This window comes from Ctenocephalides felis, unplaced genomic scaffold (assembly GCF_003426905.1).
Source record: "Ctenocephalides felis isolate EL2017-DRISC unplaced genomic scaffold, ASM342690v1 CF-g0.4_SCAFFOLD_01507, whole genome shotgun sequence".
Lineage (NCBI taxonomy): Eukaryota > Metazoa > Arthropoda > Insecta > Siphonaptera > Pulicidae > Ctenocephalides > Ctenocephalides felis.
The window spans coordinates 1-21,054 of NW_020537661.1; the positions used below are offsets into that span (position 1 = coordinate 1).

At 28.4% G+C, this 21,054-nt stretch overlaps 1 protein-coding gene across 1 annotated transcript; it reads left to right on the forward strand.

The window, feature by feature from the left end:
* Nucleotides 1–11,133: 11,133 nt before the first annotated feature.
* LOC113372012 (protein obstructor-E-like) lies at nucleotides 11,134–18,252 on the forward strand (the record flags this gene model as incomplete). Its single annotated transcript, XM_026612385.1, has 2 exons — nucleotides 11,134–11,186; nucleotides 18,016–18,252. Coding segments are annotated over exons 1-2 (283 nt in total), but the record flags the coding sequence as incomplete, so codon positions are not given.
* Between the last annotated feature and the right edge of the window lie 2,802 nt (nucleotides 18,253–21,054).

Sequence of the window (21,054 nt, forward strand, 5' to 3'; positions counted from 1 at the left end):
AATGTTCTGGTGAATTCATATATTTAAGCAATTTTGCAACTTCATGCTTACAAATTTTTACCATATTCGATACCTCCGTTTGTTAAGAATCTTTAACATTGAGTTTATAAATTGATCGTAAAATCAATAACTGAAACACATACTCAATAAAATATATTGTGCTGCATGAAAATTGTATCTTCCAAAAATCAATCACAAATTGTTGGACTTCAACTACTAATTCGTTTCATTAATCTTGTAACTTCTAAGGCTTTTTTTCATTTCTGATTTATTTTATCATCTATCTATCACAGCCTTTTTTCCTAAGCTAATATACCAGTATTTTCACTTGTAGCTGACAGAATAAACTTCGAACTTTTTCAGAAATTACTGAAATAATAATGTTTTGTTGTTTGTTTAAATCCCTTGTTTGTTTGAAATATATTGATCCAAATTGACTTTAAATTGAAAATAGTATATCTACTTAAAGAGATCAACTCATTGTTTGCATCACAACTTTGAGATTTGAATGTTATTTTATATACTGATATTACTGATAATTATTTTATAAACTATATACACATAGATTTTATAAGCGCACAAAAGCATACAAAAGCTTCTTTTTTTTTATCTATTTTAAATTATAATTTTTTTATTTTATTATTATTATTTTTAAGCAAATTATGTGAAAATGTATCCCATATAACTGGGTCATTTTCGTATTATGCACTATTGTATCATAAGCACAACCTTCAATTGCTTTAAATGTTTATGCTAAATTTTGGAAAACTAGTTTTTTTCACACTTTACGATTTGTAATAAATGTTTAATATATACTATAACTTTATTAGGACATATTTTTTTTAATTACGTTCCTAATTGAATTTTTGTGCTTTAACCGTTTCTTCCTAGTTGCGTAAAATTAGCTATAAATATTTCTGCTAAAAACACAGCCGTACATATCGAACAACTGAATATGAATAGCATAAATATCGGTGCTAGTTCATCCATCGAAAAAAATGTATTTTCCCTTGGTGTATTCTGCCAATTTTTAGACTCAACTTATACCAATTATCATGTAAAATTTCTGGCTAAAACCACCTTCAAATAATCTTAATACTACTTTGTTAATTCTATCTCTGAAAGGACTTTCTTTCAAAACATGTAGGCCAAGATGGTTCTAGTAGGTGCTTCGTCTACTACGTGTATTAAACTGTTACCTGTTTTATTAGAGTATAAAGCATATCGATAATTTTCATTAAATATTCCTAGAGAAAATAGGGCTGAATCACGTTTGTATGCTACTTGTTTATAACTAACTTCATAATTGTCTATCAATGTGCGCCTTTGAGAGAGACGATAGTAAATAGGATCCACGTCAGTACTATTTTTCGTTTGGCAAAAATTACGCAAACCAATCGGCACCAAAATTTTCAATCCACTGTCGACCAACCTTTGCAATGTATCAAATTTATTAGATTCATGACTCACCGTCAAATTTTTACCATGTTTCCTTGATATACAAAAGCAATAATTGTTGAAAAGATGGCAAGCGATCCAACCAGAAATCTTCTGTAGGCAATCTTTGGTTTCTTCTGCGACACTAAAAGCATGATTCCAAATAAGGTAATGCCTTTATATCCTATATCACTAGAGATTGTCCGAGATTTAACTTTTGATAAGATTTTGTTAAGATAATAGTCCATCCATAATATTATGCCATATATTATACAGGTACTAATCATTACAGTATTATCTAAAATTCCGAAAAAAGTAGGTTTACTTGTATTTTCTACAACTGGTACAACAAATGAGAGTTTCGTGTCGCCAATAGCTGGTAAGAATGTTGCATGTTCTTGGCCATATTGTTTCAAAACCCTCACGTTGAATGTGACATCAACTTTGCCATATTCTAGAAGACCTAAAACGCCTGTAAATGTACCATTTTGTGTGACACCTCCGTACATGCTATTATTTGGAGGATTGATAAAAATCGGTTTGAAGTTTATAGCTTTTGTTACAGCATTAATCATTTCTCCATCAGGCAAATTGTATCGGTAGATACTACCGTTTTTGTCTTCTCAGACTATGTGCTAAACCAAATAAATTGAACTGCGAACAGAACATGAACGAGAGGTGTTATAGGCATTAAAGTTCTCTCTCTGTGCATCCTCAATATCTTTTTGGACACTGATTCTAAATCATTATCTTTGCTTCCCGAAATATATAAAAGCGACCTTTTTCATCATCGTTTTCTATGAATGGATTATATAATATAGCATCTAACCTATGAGTAGAATAATGTTTGTTTATGCGTTGTTCTAGAGCACTGATAGATTTGCTAGTAGACAAAAATATATTCAATAATAATGCCACAACATTAAGCATGTTATACTTCTCCCATATTATTTTCATCAAATCAGTTAAGTCGGTGGCTGAACTTTGACTTAATATAATGACTATTTTAGCATTTGAATGATTCCTTTGAAGTATTTCTAATCCTCTCATCAACATATGTTTGCTGTCAGACGCGTAAACATATCCATAATTGGCCATTTCCATTTCATTTCTATTCACCTTACGCTGAATATTATTTCTGAAATTTTAGATTAAAATTAAATTTGAATTATAGAATATTATATATAATATGTACATAATTTTATTTATTTACTCGTTATAGTCATTGTACACAATTGCCATGGACTGTTGTTCCAACAAGCATTCGAAGTAATCTTCATATTTCCTATCATTTGTTTTTGCTGATACGATAATTGCCTTCTTATTCTAAATATACATACAATTTTTAATTATACAATTAATTTTGATAATAAAAATGTATATTGATTTTAACTAATTGATAATAGTTTTGCTTTTAATCGTTGAATGGTTTTGCTTGTACATTTATAAAAATCGCATTTTAAATTTTTCTTTATTTGATTTATTTTCTAATGTATGAAATAAAACCCGTTTAAAACGATTTTGCTTGATACGATTTCTCGCGTAATACGTCTCGGATTTGTAATATCGTTTATAACGTCGTAACACGATTTGTATTTTTGTTCATTGGTAAAAATTGAGATAGTGAAAGATTTCGATAAAAAAAAATCACAAATAGAAAATCAAACTCAATTAGTTGCCGACTTTATTACTTGCATGTTTCTACCTTACTTCACAATTTGAACAATAGAGAAAAAATTAAAGAAATATATAATTTGCGAGGTGTGCAGAAAAAAGCAAAAGGTAAAAAATTTAATAAATTGAAAAAGTTTTTAGTGGAATGGGTTCATAAAACACGAGCTTTAAAATAGGTATATATAAGTGGTGCCATAATATGTAAAAAGGCGCATATGTGTGAAAAAAGACCTACAGATCACTGATTTTAATATTTCGAATGGCTGCAAGGATGATTTTAAAAATTGCACAACATTGTGTGCATTGAAATAACTTGGGATTAGGAAACAAATGTTAATAAACAAGATGCCAACTCTTTCTGGATTCAACATTACGAATTGCGAAACAGTTTTAACTATTTATTATTTAATGTGATGTCAGATAAAATCCACTGTTTTTAAGGAAATTTGTCACGATAGCAAACCAAGTAAATAGAGGTTGACTATCCCATGTTCATGGGTATTTGTATCAATTCTTATAGGTTTGCTAACGAGTTGTCTTTGCCAGGCACGCAGCCAAAGTTGAATTATGTTGAAAATGTTGTTTGTCAAGCTGTCAATGTATCAACATCTTCATGTCAAACTAAAAAACAAGACAAAAACAAGTGATTATTTTAAATAACACATTTATAATTGCGAATAAAACCATTTGTCCATATAGTACGGACAGTAAGGTAAGGACAATCGTAGATACAAGTTTCTAAGAAGACACAAATAATTACACAAATTAAGTAGAACACAAATAAATTGTTTGGTCCTCTTTGGGACATGGCACATGAAGGAATTGAATCATACATCGTAATTCATTTAATAGAAATAGTAATAAATAACCAAAAATAAGTTTCCAGAAAACCTGAAAAAACTACCCTCAAATCAAACTTTTGCGGGTACGTTACAGGTTTGAACTAATTACTGCGTCAAGACTGTGGCAATGACGCTCAACACCTGACAGGATTGTTTTTATGGGCTTCTTCATGCTATGCAGTCGCGGGAACGTTAATAAAACTAGCCAATTTTTTAATAAAGTCACTGAGTCATTTAGTCCATATATACCATTTTGTCCGCATTTCTCCTACCATCTAGTAGAAACTTGTTGCCTAAAGTCACAATCAGTTACATTAATATTACTTCCGGTGCATATCCGTTGCACGGATCCATATGAAATAAAACATATGTTTTAAAATATAAAACTGGATTCGACTAAATGCCTTACCTTGAAATAAGGTAAGGTGATCTTCCAGAACAAACGACTCAATGCTAAACACACATGAGCCGATTGGTCCATTTCGTATGAAGGACAGATCAATGATAAGAAAATAATTAATTTGATCATTTCACTTGCAGCTCGGTAATGCTGTTCTTTTTAATCCGAACAAGTTTGCCTTTGATTTATATGCATAATCTTTTTTATTAATGCTTTTTAATTACTATGAAAACATGTACATTGGTACTGCTATTAAATAAATAGCGATGTTTAGCTTGCTTCTTCACATTTTATAAGCTCATCGCATATTCTTATGATCATTCAATTTTATACACCATTCCATTTATCTGAATTAATTTATAATTTTATGCAGCAGACTTGCAGATAATGCAAATAGTAAAACGTAGTAACACAATGTCAATCGTAGGGTAATTAACCTCATTTATTTTTTTTCAATCTTCTTGAATTCCTAATCGTCAAAAATAAATATTTTACATATATCACATAGTATATTGTTTAATTTTTCATATCACTACACGAATTCACCATTCACCATTCTGATTTGGGAAAAAACACAAATTGATCTATACATTAATAAAGTCTTAATTAAATTGATGGTCAGTAATAGGTGCACTCGCTTTAAAAGAAGATAAACTTCAATTCAGTATATGTTTAATATATATAGAGCACATAAATACGAATACGTTTTCTACACTGTTGAAATTACAACTGCAAGTAATTGCTCGGCAATTAAATTGCTGAAGTATTGGTAGTTTATATTAATTATTTATGGCACAAGTACGTAGTACTATGAATATAACTCGTAACTGTGTATTTATACAAATATTTATCATTATATATATATATATATATATATATATATATATATATGTATATGTAGTGAACAGATTGTTTACTGGCAACTTAAGGAAAAAACCGTTGAATTTGTTCCTATGCTATCCTATCCTATATTCAGGTAATTATGATCTCGTATTATGTGTCGTAAAAAGATATTTCACGTTAAATCGTTTATAGAAAGTATCAGAATATTGCTGTTTAATAAACCAAATCCAATAGATTTTTTGTAATCCTATTTGGAGTTGATAGTTAGTATTCTGCAATTTTGCATTTTCTAGATCCTTATCTATAGTGCCATTTGTCTGTGCCATTTGTCTATAGTACCCCTACGTCTTGCTTTATATTAAAATCCCGTATAACTAATTTCTTTTTGTGCAATTTTAGAAATTGATTCAATCACTATAATAATTTACAATTGATGTAAGTTTTATCTAATGTGATAAAGGATATCGTCTATCAATTCTGCATTTATAAATAAGGCATCACATGCAATCTAAGGCATTCTTACCTTTTAGGTTAGGTTTGCTTTTATTAAAAATATGCACAATTAAACTAAAAACTCGATATTGCATCAAATCATTAAAGTATATTCATTTTTATTAACTTCCCGTAGGGTAAGTTAAGTAATCGCAAAAAAATCGAAAATGAAAATTTTTGCATTTCTCGACGTTTCAAAGGTTTCTGAATATTTTGGCAGACCTTAGAAAAATGGATGTATGTATGTGTGTGTGTGTGTGTGTGTGTGCGTGTGTGTTCGGATACAAATTCTCGACGATTTCGAGAACACCGATCAACCGATTTAAATAATTTAACTAGCTGTAAGTGGAATTCTGTCTTAAGGCAATTAAGGCATCCTGCCTTAAGGCAAATTGTTGAAACTTCCCGTACCAAAAATTATTAGTTTTTTAAAAACGATTAACATTTTTGAAAAAAATTTACTTCGAAAAGATTAGATTTTTGAGAAAGGGATCGTTCAAGTATTACGTAAGCAGATTTATTACAATTATTTACCCCCCCATCCCCCTTGTCAGCAAAAGTAAGCAAAGCTCTTACCCCCTACCCCCATGCTTACGTAAACATTTTGCAAGCAATTTGCCTTAAGGCACGATGCCTTAATTTCCTTAAGACACATTTCCACTTACAGCTAGTTTAAGCTCTATTTACGCCAACTAGTACTTTTGTTGTAACAACCTTTGTAATAACAACAATGACAAGAAGGACTACCTTGAAACTTGAACTTTTTTTTATTTTTGTTTGACGTTGAACCGTATTCTTGAAATATTTATTTGCAGTCTAAACAAAAAAACAACGAATAATTTTCCAAACCATGAAAAACAAACAAAATTAACACATTGTTTTAAAAACTTAAAAAAAATTGATCAATTAACAAGATTGATCTGGGCAATATTTTACTAATCATGAATGTTCTGAGACTGAGCTTGGTGTCCAAACATACAATTCAAACGGTGCCGAAATAAGGATGTTCTAATATGAAATAAGCCAGGAAGAAAATCTAAGTATAAAAATGCATCAGTACGTTCCTAGGATATGAAATTGATGGTGGAAAAAATTAAACTATCAATTTATCATGCTATAAACGTGTTCAGCTGCTTTTTAGCTCCAAATTTTATAACAATTTGTAGCTTTGATAACAATTATTCATTTTGCATTTAAGTAGTATTTTTTTATTTTTAAGTATGTTGGTGCGTGTTTTTACCATCAGGGGACAAATTCCTTCACAAAATATAAACTAGATAAAGATGCGTCGATATATACAGCGGAAATGTATGCTATAATAGGTGCGTAAAGTATATTGATGAACATAATGTGAAGAAATCGGTAATAATCAGCGATAGCAGGTCTGCTCTTGAGGGCATGTTGTCGTTGGGAAAGGACCCGTCATTATTAACGATAGATACTCTAAATGACATACATGCGATATTATCAAAAAATTGGGAGTTACGCATTGTATGGGTAAGAAGTCATATTGGGATAGCTGGCAACGAAGCGGCGGATAACGGCGCCAAAGATGCAATAAATACAGGGACTGTTGCTGCGGATGGAATATCTTATAGAGACATAAAAGATTTAACAGAGCAAACATACGGAACATTGGCATTTGGATTTTCAGTTATCTATTAGAATTAAAGGTAAATTTTATGGTATGATACAAGGAAAAATTCCAGTCAAACCATGGTATGACGGATTTAAGGAGTGTCGGCCGTTTTACACAACATTGTGTAGATTAAGACTAAATCATTCTTACGCTCCGTTCTGCTAAGCAGAATTGGGATCGATATCGATCCTAGTTGCTACTGCTTGGGCGAAGCGACTAGGGCGGATGCAGAGCACATCATCATGGAGTGTAAACGTTGGGAAAAGGGCAGACGAAAACTATGGGAGGAAATAATTAAACAAAAATCTCCCTTCCAATTAATTTTATAACAGTGATGACAGATACAAGATTATATGGAGCTCTTTATATTTACATCAAATGTAATAATATAAAATTATAAATGCAATATACATAAAACAATGATATATATGTAAGAGATAGCGTAGATATTATGTAATTTAGTATATGGCTAATGTACCAGTTTATAAAGCCAATAAAATAATAAAAAAAAAAAAAAGTATACAATAAATAACTTTCGTTAATATCATAGTTTTCAGTAAAAAAATAATAATTAATAAATAAATTAAAGTAATTGAAAAAAATATATAAAACCCGCAACTTAATGTGTTCATATTTTTGATAATTTTACACGGATAATGAGTCAAATCAAGGTCTTCAATAAATTTTGTGCAAAAATAAAGAGTGTAGTGTGGTCGTGTTTACATAATTAATAAATGTATGTATATATATACAACACACCCAATCCGATACTAGTTTTTAATTTAAAACTTTCACCTTTCAACGTTTGCCAATGAGACACCGGCTGAGACATTCATATACAATCTTGTATTCATGCATATATACTCATTTGTATCCATAAGTATGTGATTATATATATATATATATATATATATATATATATATATATGCACTGATACTTATGGATGTATATTTTACTATATAGACTATATATAGAAATCATTTTTAAAATTTCCAAATATATATGACGACCTTGTATCTAGTAAAAACAGGAGAAATTGATTGACATTTTGATAAACGTTTAGCAATGTATCTATTAATATTCATGTATAATTTTACCAAATTTAATGAGGTCTATTAGCTTTGTCAACTTTTTTATTTGCTTTTTACATGACCCATTCATATTTCATGCTATATATAACTCATTTTTCTCTCACTAATTTGTAGAATTAGTGATAGACAAAAATTAAATTTTGTGTATAGAGGAGCTTTCATTTATAATTTTATTAAACGTTGGGTCACTAATGAAGCTAAAACATTATATATATATATTTTTTAAATTTAAACATATTGAATATTTGCGCTCATAAAACAGAACAAAAAAGTTGTCAAATGGCTTTTATTGAATATAATAATTATATTGTCAGAAATACAATTAATATGTGATTGACAAGTACAACTATGTCGATGTTAGTATTCAAAATTATTTATAGTCCTTTTATCCTGAAATTTTGTCTTATATTTTTGAGTTATTTTTTGTGGTTTTAGATAATAGATATATTTGTATATCTATATATATATATATATATATATATATATATATATTATTTATTTATTTATTAATTGACTCTGTAATGCATAATGTTTCTTTTAAAGATGTTTCGATTCTATACCAGAACCCCATACTGACAAAAGTTTAATATTATATTTCGAATCACATATGGATTATTCTCATATTTTCCTTCGATTAAATTCCATATCTTTTATATTTATAAAAAACATAAAATATATTTTTTATTTTAATTATATAAATATCTTTGTGAATATTAATTTTCACATTATAAAAGCCAAAGTTTAATTATATATGGCAACAAAGCAATTACAACAGATTTTTACCACAAAATTTTACGCGTACATATAATATAGTTGAACATACTTTTGAATTAATTGGTTTTAAAATGTTTCAATATTATTTGTTATTTTTTACCCTGATGTCCTGATGATGAGACACAAGGTTTCGAAACGTTTATAGCGTATAAAATTATTTAGTAATATTAAAAAGTGATATGTGTTCATATATACATAATTTATAAAATATTTTATTATGATTATTGAAATGTATATTATTGCTGAATAAATGTTTCCTTATAGTGCGAGTTTGAAGGTATTGGCTTAGCTGATGTCTTAATGATGAATCCAGTACCTAGTGTTCATGTATACTTTCAGACATTAATTTTGTGTAAATTGAGGCATCTTAAAAAACTATTAAATATATAACAAATAAACATCTGCAATTGGCTTGTAATCATCTTATTTTGAAATTTCAAATAACCAAAATGATTTCTGCTGTTCGACTCAAAAATTCAAACCGAGGTATCTAATTATTGTCTTTGCAAAGACGTAGAAATGTAAGGTAGATGTCTTTTGTACTCAGTCTCAAAAAAGCAATAAAATTTTATTTGGAATTTACTCGTCATCGATTCGCAAAAATTTAATCTGGAAGAAAAATTTAGTCTTCTCATGATGACAGCCACTTTCTAAGACGTCTTTATTCCAATTAATACTAGTTGGTTAAATTTTATTAATTTTTCTATGACAGTATAGTTAAAGAGCAGCTTCTATCACTATTATTATATACTTTTCTCATATATATTATCATAACTAAAAAAATTTAATCTATACCATTTGTATTGGTTTCAGTTCTATTTAGTAAAATATATATAAGAATGAGAAATTATAATTGGCTTAGAAATACTCACATTAAATTTATTTGTATAAATGTTTGTAATACCTATATTTATAGTGCCTTTAAGAATATTCGAAGTTCGAAGAAATTAAGATATGTTTTATTACATTCATCATCAGTTTCAATGCTTTTGAAAGTATGGTTAAAGATCGACTTTATCAAACATGAAATTGTTGAATTGGTTTTTGTCAATCATATACGCGTGACATTTTTTTTCTTTGATACATTTTTAACTAAATTACCTAATAAAGTTATCATGGTCGTTGTGAATATTTTACTAATCGTGGCAATTAACGTGTTAAATATTTGTAAAATATATTATTAAACTTTATTTTTGATATTTTAGAATATAAATTATTACATTTTATTTTCAAGAGTAAAAATATTATTTCAAGATAAAAATATTATAAGATATATTGAAAAACTATAGTCGTCTCAAGCTCTGCGGGCAAAGCCCAACTTGATCTCTTATTGTTTTAAATGTTTCAGATAACTTTTGTATAATAAATAACTTTTTATTGTTTATTAAAAATTGGAATATCAGTATTACATTACTTGTAATATTATACAAGTCTGGTGGTTTATTTCACAAGTGAACTTAAAGCCGAGCCACAAAACAATAAAAGAAATATGCTTTGGAATTTTTTGAGAAATAAATTATAAAAATACTTGAAAAATAATTCGTTTTATTTGCATTAGAATTAGAAAAACAAAAGGAAAAATAGGGTATTATATCTGGAAAAACTTTGCTCATGGTTTATACATTCATACATACAAATATATTTGTATATATATATATATATATATATATATATATATTCAGTATTGTACGTGGGTATGCATATTTATAAGAATGTTTGGCTCTATCAATACCTGTATTCATATATATCACTCTTATTAGTGGGGGACTTGAGGCTGTATAACCTTTCACAAACTGACAAATCAAGAGAAATTCAGTTTTTGCTCATTCTCTGTGCAAGCTTTATACGCTTAGCACATACAAAAGTAACAAATTCGAAGAAAAAATATTGTCCTCTTAATAAGAAATTTTTGGTAGTGTTAACAAATTTAGAAAAAAATATTTTACAATGAGGAGGTTTGCTCTAGGATTTTGTTTGCTGGTCGGTTTAGTTGGTAAGTGAGAACTTGGATTTAGATTTTTGTACTAACTACATTTATATGAAGTGAATATATATATATATATATATATATATATATATATATATTTGTTGGTGATTATAATATGTATATCTGTTTGTGACTGGAACATAGGCTAATTTCTTAGTGCTTGTGGTATAAATTTTCCTGTTTTACAATTATTTTTCTTAAATAATTTTATAAATAATTAAGGTTGTAGTATATTATTATAAAAATATTTTAGATTTAAATAATTCATATACCCACTATGTGAGAATTGATAGGCTCGGCATGTGCATTACTATTATGCATTGCACATATTGCATTATGCATCGCATGCAGGAAAGAATGAAAATTTTTAACTTCCTAGTACTAATGTGTTACCTAATATGTTATGGTAATATCAATAATTGTAATTGAACAATCACACGAATACCAACATATTCAACCCATGCATTAAGTGAATAAATTAATAGTTACTTTCTTACTATACTTGGGGATTTTCTTACTATACGTGGGGATTTGTTAATTTTGGGACCGGTAATTTTTTTGAAAACTTTTTTTTTAATTTTTTCATTACTAATTAAATAGCAATCAAAATAATAGCATCTTATAAGCTACTGGGATGGATTTGTACTCAAAATGTTCATAAATATGGCTTGTTTAGGTAACTCTTTGATGAGAGCCTTGATTACTTCAATTAAATCAATCAGTGAAAACATTTTTCAAAAATTAATTTTAATTATCAAAAAAATATTTGTGCATTCCAAATTAGATATAAACTTTTTTTCTGATTTATAATATAATATAAATAAATTATACCTAAATTATTATAATTTAACTTTTTTAATCATGTGATAAACTTTTCGATTTGGTTTTCATTTTTTTGTCGACATAGAATATAATATATTAGCTAAACCTGAAGATGCTTTACTGAAAAAAGATTATGTGGTCAAAAATTAATGATGATACGTTATTTAATAATTATGTATATATACAAATATTTCTAATAGCATTTGGATAATAACCTAACTTGTGATCAAAATTAGTCCTTGTATTAAAAAGTATGTAAGTAAGTAATGACTATAAAAATATGAAGCGGGGACGACAAAAAAAGGTTTTGGTATTATAATATTAGACAGAAAAAGTTTAAAAACTAATGAAATATTAAAAAATATATATTTATATTATTATATATATATATATATATTTATATTCTGTAAAGCGAAGTAAATGCGTTTACGCATGCCAGACTAGGTCTTTTGTCTGGGTATGACGGAGTTAATACCGCTTGGGTATAAATTGGTAAATGGTAATATCGACTAAAACTTCCGCTTATCTTTTGCCTCTTATCTTCAAGGAAACCGTTGTTAGTCATTACTTTGTGGGGGAAGGATCTAGAATGCTATGATTATTTCTTTTAAATATACTTTCCTTTCAATTAGTGCCATTTGCTCTTCTTTTATCCAAAGGTTGCAAGCCTATATTTAAGTATGTATGTATGTATGTATTATATATATGTATATATATTAAGGTGGTCCTTAATATGGACATTTTTGAATTTTCTTGCTCCCAAGGGCTCAAATAATTCCAAATTAATAAAAAACAATTCTCTGAAATTTTTAGCTCTTAATATTAATTTTTAGATAGTGCGCAATTCTATCAAACTTCGTATGAAAAAGGCATAGAAAAAATTTGAAAGTTAAAAAAATTTTTTTTTTAGGTATAACTTAGCGACAAATGGATTAAAAGTGAAAGTTTTTGTCATTTTTTATTGAAAATCCGACGCCCTGCAAAATTTTTGAAACTGTTTTCATGCTATTTCCATACAAAACTTTGATTGAATTGCGATCTATCTAAAAGACAATATTAAGAGCTAAAACTTTCAGAGAATTGTTTTTTATCAATTTTGAACCATTTGAGCCCTTGGGAGCAAGGAAATTTGAAAATGTCCATATTAAGGACCACCCTAATATATATAACCTGTATAGCGTATCGTAGTAATTTTTTTACGATAAAACTACTCTAAAAATTTATTCACAATAGGTTTTGAAGACAATTCAAGATGTGTAATATGATATACCGGTTTTTCTGCACGTTTGACATTAAAAATTTACACACAAATACCGACTAACTTGTTAATATATATACACTCAACGACATACTGAATTTTACATAATAAGATTGCGCAAAATGCTTTCAAATGTCGCGCGAAAGTTTATTATGCTCAGGCAGGTTCGTACTAGTCGATTCACAATAAAATAAATAATTGAAATAAATATTAATAAAATTAATAATATTGATGATTATAGTATTTATTTTCAATTTTACATAAATCATAAAAGCAGAAAAAATATATCAACGCGCTTCGATTTGTAAATGATTGATATGGAATTATTTTTTTCTACATCGACTGTCATTACTGGTATTCGGTATTATTGATAAATTTATGATAATTCTAGGAATGTATTATTTAATTAAATTCTTTGTTCCGCTGTTGTATTTGCATAGCGTTTGTATTGTTAATTTATAAGGGAGGCATATAATAAAACAATGCCACCACATGAAATGATAAATTAATTTAAATATTAAATTTACTGGATGTATACTAACTACAATTCGATTCAATTGCTTTGATTAATTTTTGTGTAATAAAATTAGAATAAAATAATTTTGTAATATATTTGAGGTCCGTAGTTTAGAAAAGTACGGTTAAAGTTTCTTAAATTTTGCGAATGTCTCTAGACAGAAGTGAGTGTCCTTACAGTCCTTGAACAAAAGATTGCATTTTGCTATTTCACCTGTGATTGTTTAATTATAATAAATTGAAGTTGTCAAGTTGTTACTGTATATCGTAATTAGAAATAAGAATATTAAGCAGCATATTATATATATATATATATATATATATATATATATATAAGAGTGCGTAGAAATGCATTTGCATATTAAAAAAGTTGAAGGTCTAAAGGACACTTTAGCACAACAACCTTTGTGAAGAATTCCAGACTTCAAGAAGAACTTTTTGTGTTATTTGCTAAACAAAACATAAGTTGGGCATAATGCTTATATATATATATACATATATATATATATATATATATATATATATATATGTGTGTGTGTATATATATACGTATATCTTTTTGTGTTTTCAAAACTGTTGTAAACGTTTAATATATGCACATATAAATTCATCTTCTGATTTTGTTAGTTCGAAATTTTTCTTCCATTTCTCTTTCGGTATTTTGTTTATATATTCAATATGCACATATGCGAATACATGTATACATGCACCCATACACAAATGTATATGGATGCATACATTTCGGGTAGGGCGGGACACAAAGGTCCAATTTGACTTTGACCAATTATATTGTGAGAACCAAACTAATTATATCATAACAAATAACACATATCAAACAAACAACTCTCTGACTATGTTCAGTAAAACTCCCAGCTCATCATTGTAGAAATGCGTTTCGTTTTTCTGTTTTTCAAAAATTTGTCACCTGGATCTATGAGCGGGGTAAAATGGGACTACCAGAGGACATACAGTTCTAATGTGTTATTTTTAATTTTAAAGAATTTGCCTAAAATAATAGCTACACAATTCTATGCAAAATATACATGTTGTGGGTACAGTTTTTTTACTGTATAATCTAATCTCGTTTTGGTATTTTATCAAAAATATTTATCAGCAGATTTAATTTATCTATATTTTTTAAATTGCTTTTTTATACTTAATTTACTATTTTACAATTTTGCATTGTTCACATTTTTGTTGCTAATTTGTACTTACAAATTGTATTTAAGTTTCGTGAACTAAAGAACAGTGCTCACAACCAAAAAATCTAACAACGAAATGGATTTTCGAAAAATGCCGTTTATCTCGCGATAGCAACGTCGTAAGAATGAAATTGATGACTGGTTACACATTTTTTTCCTCTACTTTTAAATATTGTTATTAAAAAAAATTTTAAGTACACTTATTTTTGAGATATTGGTGGTGGACCTTTTTATTCGCGGACCTTTAAGCCCATTCAAGTCTAAATATATATATATATATATATATATATATATATATATATATATATATATATATATATATATATATATTAATATATATTTTCCAATAGCATTCAATATTTTTTATTATTTTAAAAGTGAATGAAGAATTCTATGAATTTGCATATTAACTCGAATTTTATAATATTCCATAATTTATTCATAAAATTAGCAAATTTCTTGAAAAACAAAGTAGGATGTTGAAAACCTGTTGTCAATTTCTATTTAACTCTCTATATTTTTTTAATTATATTCTGGAATTCATATAATTAATTATAATTTGTCTTAAATGCTACACATGTATGCTATTTTCATTTTTATTTTTAAGAATATGCATAAAAGATTGAAAATATTAGGATAATTGTCTCAAACATTATGAAAAAATATATATCCACTATGACTATTCTACCTATAAATGCAATTCAATTTATTCACTTGCACATTTACTAATTTTTTCATTGTAGATTTGTTTCGTTTATCTTTCATTTATCGCAATTTATCAAACCGTACATTTTTTAAATCATCATTACATCCGTAAATTTCTTCATATATTCGACAACCCGTTTTATGCAAAAAATTATATAAAAAATACATATTTTAATTTTATTCAAAATTCATATTAATAGCATATTAATGCTTTCAAACAAAACCAGCCAATGGATTTCTACTTGACATTTAATCATACCCTTTATAAAACAATAAGGTCTATGCATTTAATACATTTTAAATATGTAGTTTTTTAGCAACCATTGATAAAATTTTGTTTTATCAAATTTTTGATTTTGTTGACAAATAAAATTTTAACAATTTTTACGTCTCATTTTTGTAAACATTTATTTTTTTTAAATCTAATTAGTATTTTTAATAAAATGAATTTAATTTTTATATTCTTATTATTGAATATAGTGGAATGGATTGGTATGTATGCAAAACAACTAATTATGATATTCTATATTATAAATTATTAATTAATTATTAAAATTATAAAATAGGATTACTTCATTAAATAATAACTTACAGATAAATTACAGTTATAATTTTTTGATAAGACATGTACCACTATTTAAATAAAAGTTTTAAAGTTTAAATATTGGAAATAATTTTTAACTCAATACTACTGGATACTATTTATACATTATTATCGACTTCATTATCAATAATTGACGTATTTTTTTTATTTTATTATAATCATTGCATTTTTGCAAATTTTCATTATATTGTACTATTTTGCACAGTAATAACTTTAATAATATCTTATTAAAGTACTAAATGTATATTATTCGATGATAATAGCACAAGTAACAATAATAATTAATAAATATATTAAAATACATTAAAAGTATGTACTATTATTTATTATATTATATACCTCTTCTTTATCTTTATCTTTATTATATCATAATAATAATAATGAATGATAGTCTGCTCGAAGACAGGTCCATGGTTCGAGAGCCATCACAATAAATTATTCCTTTACCTCTTGTTTATTATTACCATTACCACTATTTATTTTCATATATTTTCCTTTCCGAACTTCTGCTTCCATGCTTCTTGATCCTGTGCCTCGGCTTTCAGTTTCCTGTATTTTCTCTTCTCGCGTAAGACGTCAATCATTTGCATTATTCTTCTTTCCATTCATTTCAGTCCTTCTATTTTATTCTCGACGACGTCGTGTACGACAATAATACGTCATATATTTTACAGTAATAAAAGATATATTGTATGATATACTATCTTTATATATCCTATATACTATCCAATTTTCTTTCTTCTTCCACTTTATCTTCTAACCTTGTTTCTTTTTTGAACACCTAACTCAATTATATCTCAAAATCTACTTAATTTCAATCTAACTAATCAAAAAACATTTCTAAGACCGTTTCAGAACTCGAACCGAGTATCCCTGGCATGTGAGCCAAGCGTGCTACTGAGTGAGCTATTCCCGTCATAATAAATTAAAAAATTAAATTTTCCATAAGCTTAATAATTTATTTGTCATATACCATACAATAATAAAAGATTTATTGTATCATATACTATATTTATATATTCTATACTGTTCGGGCGTTTTTTCGTTTTATTATATTGGCCATGAAGGTGACAAAACTTCAGGGCATTAAGCTGTACACGGAATGGTTGCTACGCCTGGTAGAGGCGGTAGCGGAGTATTTTATTTGAACTAGTTGTACACTTCTAAAAGTTAAGTCCGCTTAACATCATGCAAATAACCAATAAAAATAAATATATTTTTTTTCATTATAACTTAGTAACAAATCAGTGATTGTAATTAGAACCGCAACAAATACTATATAATATACAAACAAATCAGTGTTTAATACAGTCCACAGCTACAAGGGTTAAATTATAACCCAACAACCTGAATTATCGAAGGAGAGTTTTAATAAATTCGTTACAAAACTACGTAACAAAAATACATATACTATCCAATTTTCTTTACAACTGACTTATATTCTACTTTTATTCTTCTTTATATTCTAACCTTGATTCTTCTTTTAACACCTAACCCAATTATATCTCAAATTAACAATTTAAAATCAAATTAATTTCAATCTAACTAATCAAAAACAATTCTACGTCCGTGCCAGGACTCGAACCGAGTATCCTTGGCATTTGAGTCGAGCGTGCAACTGAGTGAGCTATTCCCATCATAATAATGATTATTATTGAAATGAAATTAATTTTTTTGTTGTATTTGTAAATCTGTAGTCTTTAATATTTTATTTGTTTCTTCTTACAGCAGCCCAAAAGAAATCGGCAGCAGCCGATTACGAATGTCCCCTAAATCCTAAGACTGGTCAGTACCGCGATGGTCAGTACGAGCATGCGACTCAGTGTGATGCCTTTTACGAGTGCATCGATGGTTCTGCCAAGCTGAAGTACTGCCCGGACGGATTGGTCTTCGATTCCACGATAAGGCTGGTCAACAAATGCGATCAACCTTTCAACGTTGACTGCGGCGATAGGATAGAATTACGTAAGTAGTTGATAAATTATGGTGTATAAACTCTTGTTAATCATTTGTTATAGAGATGGTCGTATATTCTTCAAAGTTTGTTCCAGTGATTCTAGTTCATTTTATTCTTATTATAAATAGCAATATGTTTCCAAGTGAAAATAGCCCTCACCCGGCATTGTTGCACCATACTTGCCCTACTACAGAGATTGTAATATAAATTTCTCGTACAGAGATGTGACAACTGTTTAGGTTGCCATCTGTAATAAAACAAACGTAGTTTGTAAGATCTGAATCACAACACCTCATAGAACCCATAAGTTCTGATCGCTGTTCAAATAAATAAAAAAAAAATTTTATGATGAAAATTATTAGGTTGGCAACTAAGTAAATGCGGATTTTTATTAGAAAATCAAAGATAAGTTTTTATGGAACTAAACAACTTCATTTTCTTGTGTATTGTCCATTATGACCAATGACTTTTTGTCACCTTTCAAGCAGCATCATCATCTCACTTTTATAAACCTTCTGGCTTTTATTAGCAAAAAACTGAATCAGATATGATCATTGAGTTGTTTACCATTCAAGGAGTTTCGTAATGAATCTTTACGAAAGATCAAAACAAAATTATAGGAACGTGTAACATCAAGACTATTAAGGGGATGTAGCAAAACATCCCAACCGAGCTCTAATAATTTTTGCCGAGATATGTGATATCAGTAATTGAATAAACCACTGTTTCTATTTGCCAATTCATGTTGCTTTCTCAACTGCATTGTTCAATTTCGTCTGTTGTTTAATGTAGACATCATAATTGATCATTCGTTTAATAATAATAATCTAAAGAAGACAATTTTTTTAATCAACTTCAACTGGACTTACAGGGAATTTTGAGTAAAAAATTACCAGAACAAAATTTGGCACTGCATTTTCTAACGCTTCGTCACAATACACAACTCATAACTTTTCACGAGCTTAAGATGCTTCTTTACCATTGCAGAAATGAAAAAACAAAATATTGTGACGAATTAGGTTGATGTCCCGCTTCTTGGTGGTTGCAACGACTGCCAAACATTATATCTTAGCATTGCATCCCCATTACAAAAGGGTTACTCCAACACCTCAACTTGACTTCTATAAACACCCTGTAATTACCTGTGGAGCTAACATCACTAACTACACGAATGAAACAGAATGCACTTTTATCTTATTTGATTATTCTAATTATGATTACCGGTGTGAGGGCATGACTGCACCTACGTACAATCATGTCCTGTGCCTAAACTCTAACGTACTGATAAATCTTTATTAATTACTAACGGAGTAATATAACGACGGATTAACGAACTGACGGATTAACGAACTGACGGAGGGAATAGCTACTATACAATACAATCTGACCTTTACTGTAACAGGTTCTTCTTACCTGGCCTAACACACACACCACTATACACTAAGCGGGTCCAGAGACTGGACCCGAACGATCTCCTCGGAGGATGTCACATTTTCTAAAGCCTCTTTTCAACCCTCGACTTGAACCTTATATCGCAGGAAATCAAGTAGAGATGAGTGGGGGAGTCTATTTGCACCGATGGTTGTGCAACCCTTTGACGACAATGCCAATTGTCGTTACAATATTCAAAAAAAAAACTAAACTGTCTACTATATCGTTTAGAAAAAGGTATTATTTTACCTTTGGTCTACGTCAGCAATCCTAAAATTTTACTCAAGACTGTTGAAGACCGCCCTTACATAGTTTCCAGCCCAATACTATCTACTTTTTCCCTATTTTCTATGAGTAACTAATGTTTATGTGTGCGTCGAACGTGATTTTCTCCATACTTGCAAAATAAAAATTAATTTTAACAAAACAAATAAATTCTAAATATTTAATTATTATATTGTTGCCAAAACACTTCATAATGCCATTTTAAAAGCACGCAATTTAATCCAGCTGTTGTGAGCTCAGAGCTTCTGTCACTTCTTTCTTTTGTTACAAAAGCAATAACTTATGAAATCTGACAGTGGAATTTGCTGCAACCCCATGAGTGTGCAAAGTTCTTCGGCATACATATTGCTAACATACAAGACTCGATATCAAGCAGTATGATATCAAATTTCCTCTTGACATAATAGATTCTAATATAATGTTAAGTCAAAATCTTTTTTGGGCATTTCTGTAACGTATACAAGCCGGGTCTATTAAATATCATAGTCTACACGTAAAGAAGGTTAACCGTTGGGTTGCCTACACAAAAAATACTTGTTGGGATGTACGATGGAAATCGTAGAAGCTGAGGAGTTTAGAATGTACGATAGAAACTTATAGAAGCTCTGATCTCTGTTCACAATAAATATTTCAACAATTGTACAATTCCTTATTATGTATAATAGGTCGCTGCGTGCATTTCCATCAGTATAATAGGGCTATAATATACAAAGTTGTTTTTCAAGTAGTTTTTGATTTATAAACTTACAGAGTTATATCAGTTTTTTTTCAACTTAAACTTTTTAGTTCAAGAAAATTATTTTTTTTACGGGAAGCCACGTGGTGAGAAATATTTATATTTATAAGAAGTTCAATTTTTGCAGCTATTATAAGTCATTGCAATAATACGTTAAGCGTTTGCTAAAATTTCTAATACCTAGTTTCTAAATTATATAATTAGCATAGAAATTAAAAGTAAACACTTACAAATCATGGCCTGGAACCAAATATCGTATTATTATTTCTCTGGAACGCTATTTGGAGAAGGTCTCTTTTTTCATTAAAAAGAGTCGCGTGGTGCTATAATAATAAACGATTAGAAAGTAAAAGCAGAA